The 602-nt window shown below is 59.6% G+C and overlaps 1 protein-coding gene across 1 annotated transcript in view; it reads right to left on the bottom strand.

Moving 5' to 3' along the window:
* Positions 1-192: 192 nt before the first annotated feature.
* Positions 193-602, bottom strand: part of TBC1D31 (TBC1 domain family member 31) — a 76,028-nt gene continuing 75,618 nt past the window's right edge. Inside the window, exon 20 of the mRNA XM_021719085.1 lies at positions 193-469. Coding sequence (XP_021574760.1) covers positions 336-469 — 134 coding nt within the window. The 3' untranslated portion in view covers positions 193-335. The remainder of the gene's footprint in view (positions 470-602) is intronic.

Raw genomic sequence — 602 nt, 5'->3', positions numbered from 1 at the left:
GAGGCCGCGGGGGAGGCCGCGCCGCCGGGCAGGGAGCCACGACGCGGCCGCACCCCTCTGGCGGCCCAGGCTGTTCTGGGGTCGTCATCCGCCTCGAGGAGAGCCCCCGCCCCAGCGTTGCCGGCCTCGACGACCCGAAGGCCGACGCCGCTCCCGGGACTTTCTACTGCGAACAGCTGGAGACCACCAGAATGAAACACGACACACAGTCTTTATGGACATTTTTCATGCACAAGGCTGATCCTCACGGGAACTTAAAACAAAAGATCTAGAGATCGGCGTCACTGATTGCAAAGCGGGCATGTCTCTCCGCAGCCACCTCAGGGTGGGCGGCCTCACGCCGCCAGGAGACCCGGGGCCTGGCGTCGCTGGCGGGCCTGGGCAGCAAGCCTCTGGCGCAGCTCTCGCACCTTCTTGATGAGAGTCTGCTCCGCGGTGTCCCATCCTGCGGCTCTCCGACTTAAGGAAGCTTGGAAACAACATTGAAAATGAACACAAGCTGAGTCTGCTGGTGTTAGCAATGATACAGCATTTTATTTTACTTTATTTATTTTTTTTTTGAGTGGGAGTCTCACTCTGTCGCCCAGACTGGAGTGCAGTGG

Source organism: Carlito syrichta, unplaced genomic scaffold (genome assembly GCF_000164805.1).
Source record: "Carlito syrichta isolate Samal-C Ts95f unplaced genomic scaffold, Tarsius_syrichta-2.0.1 Scaffold113548, whole genome shotgun sequence".
NCBI lineage: Eukaryota > Metazoa > Chordata > Mammalia > Primates > Tarsiidae > Carlito > Carlito syrichta.
Note: the sequence above shows the minus strand (reverse complement) of the source record. Positions and strands in the feature narration are given on the sequence as shown.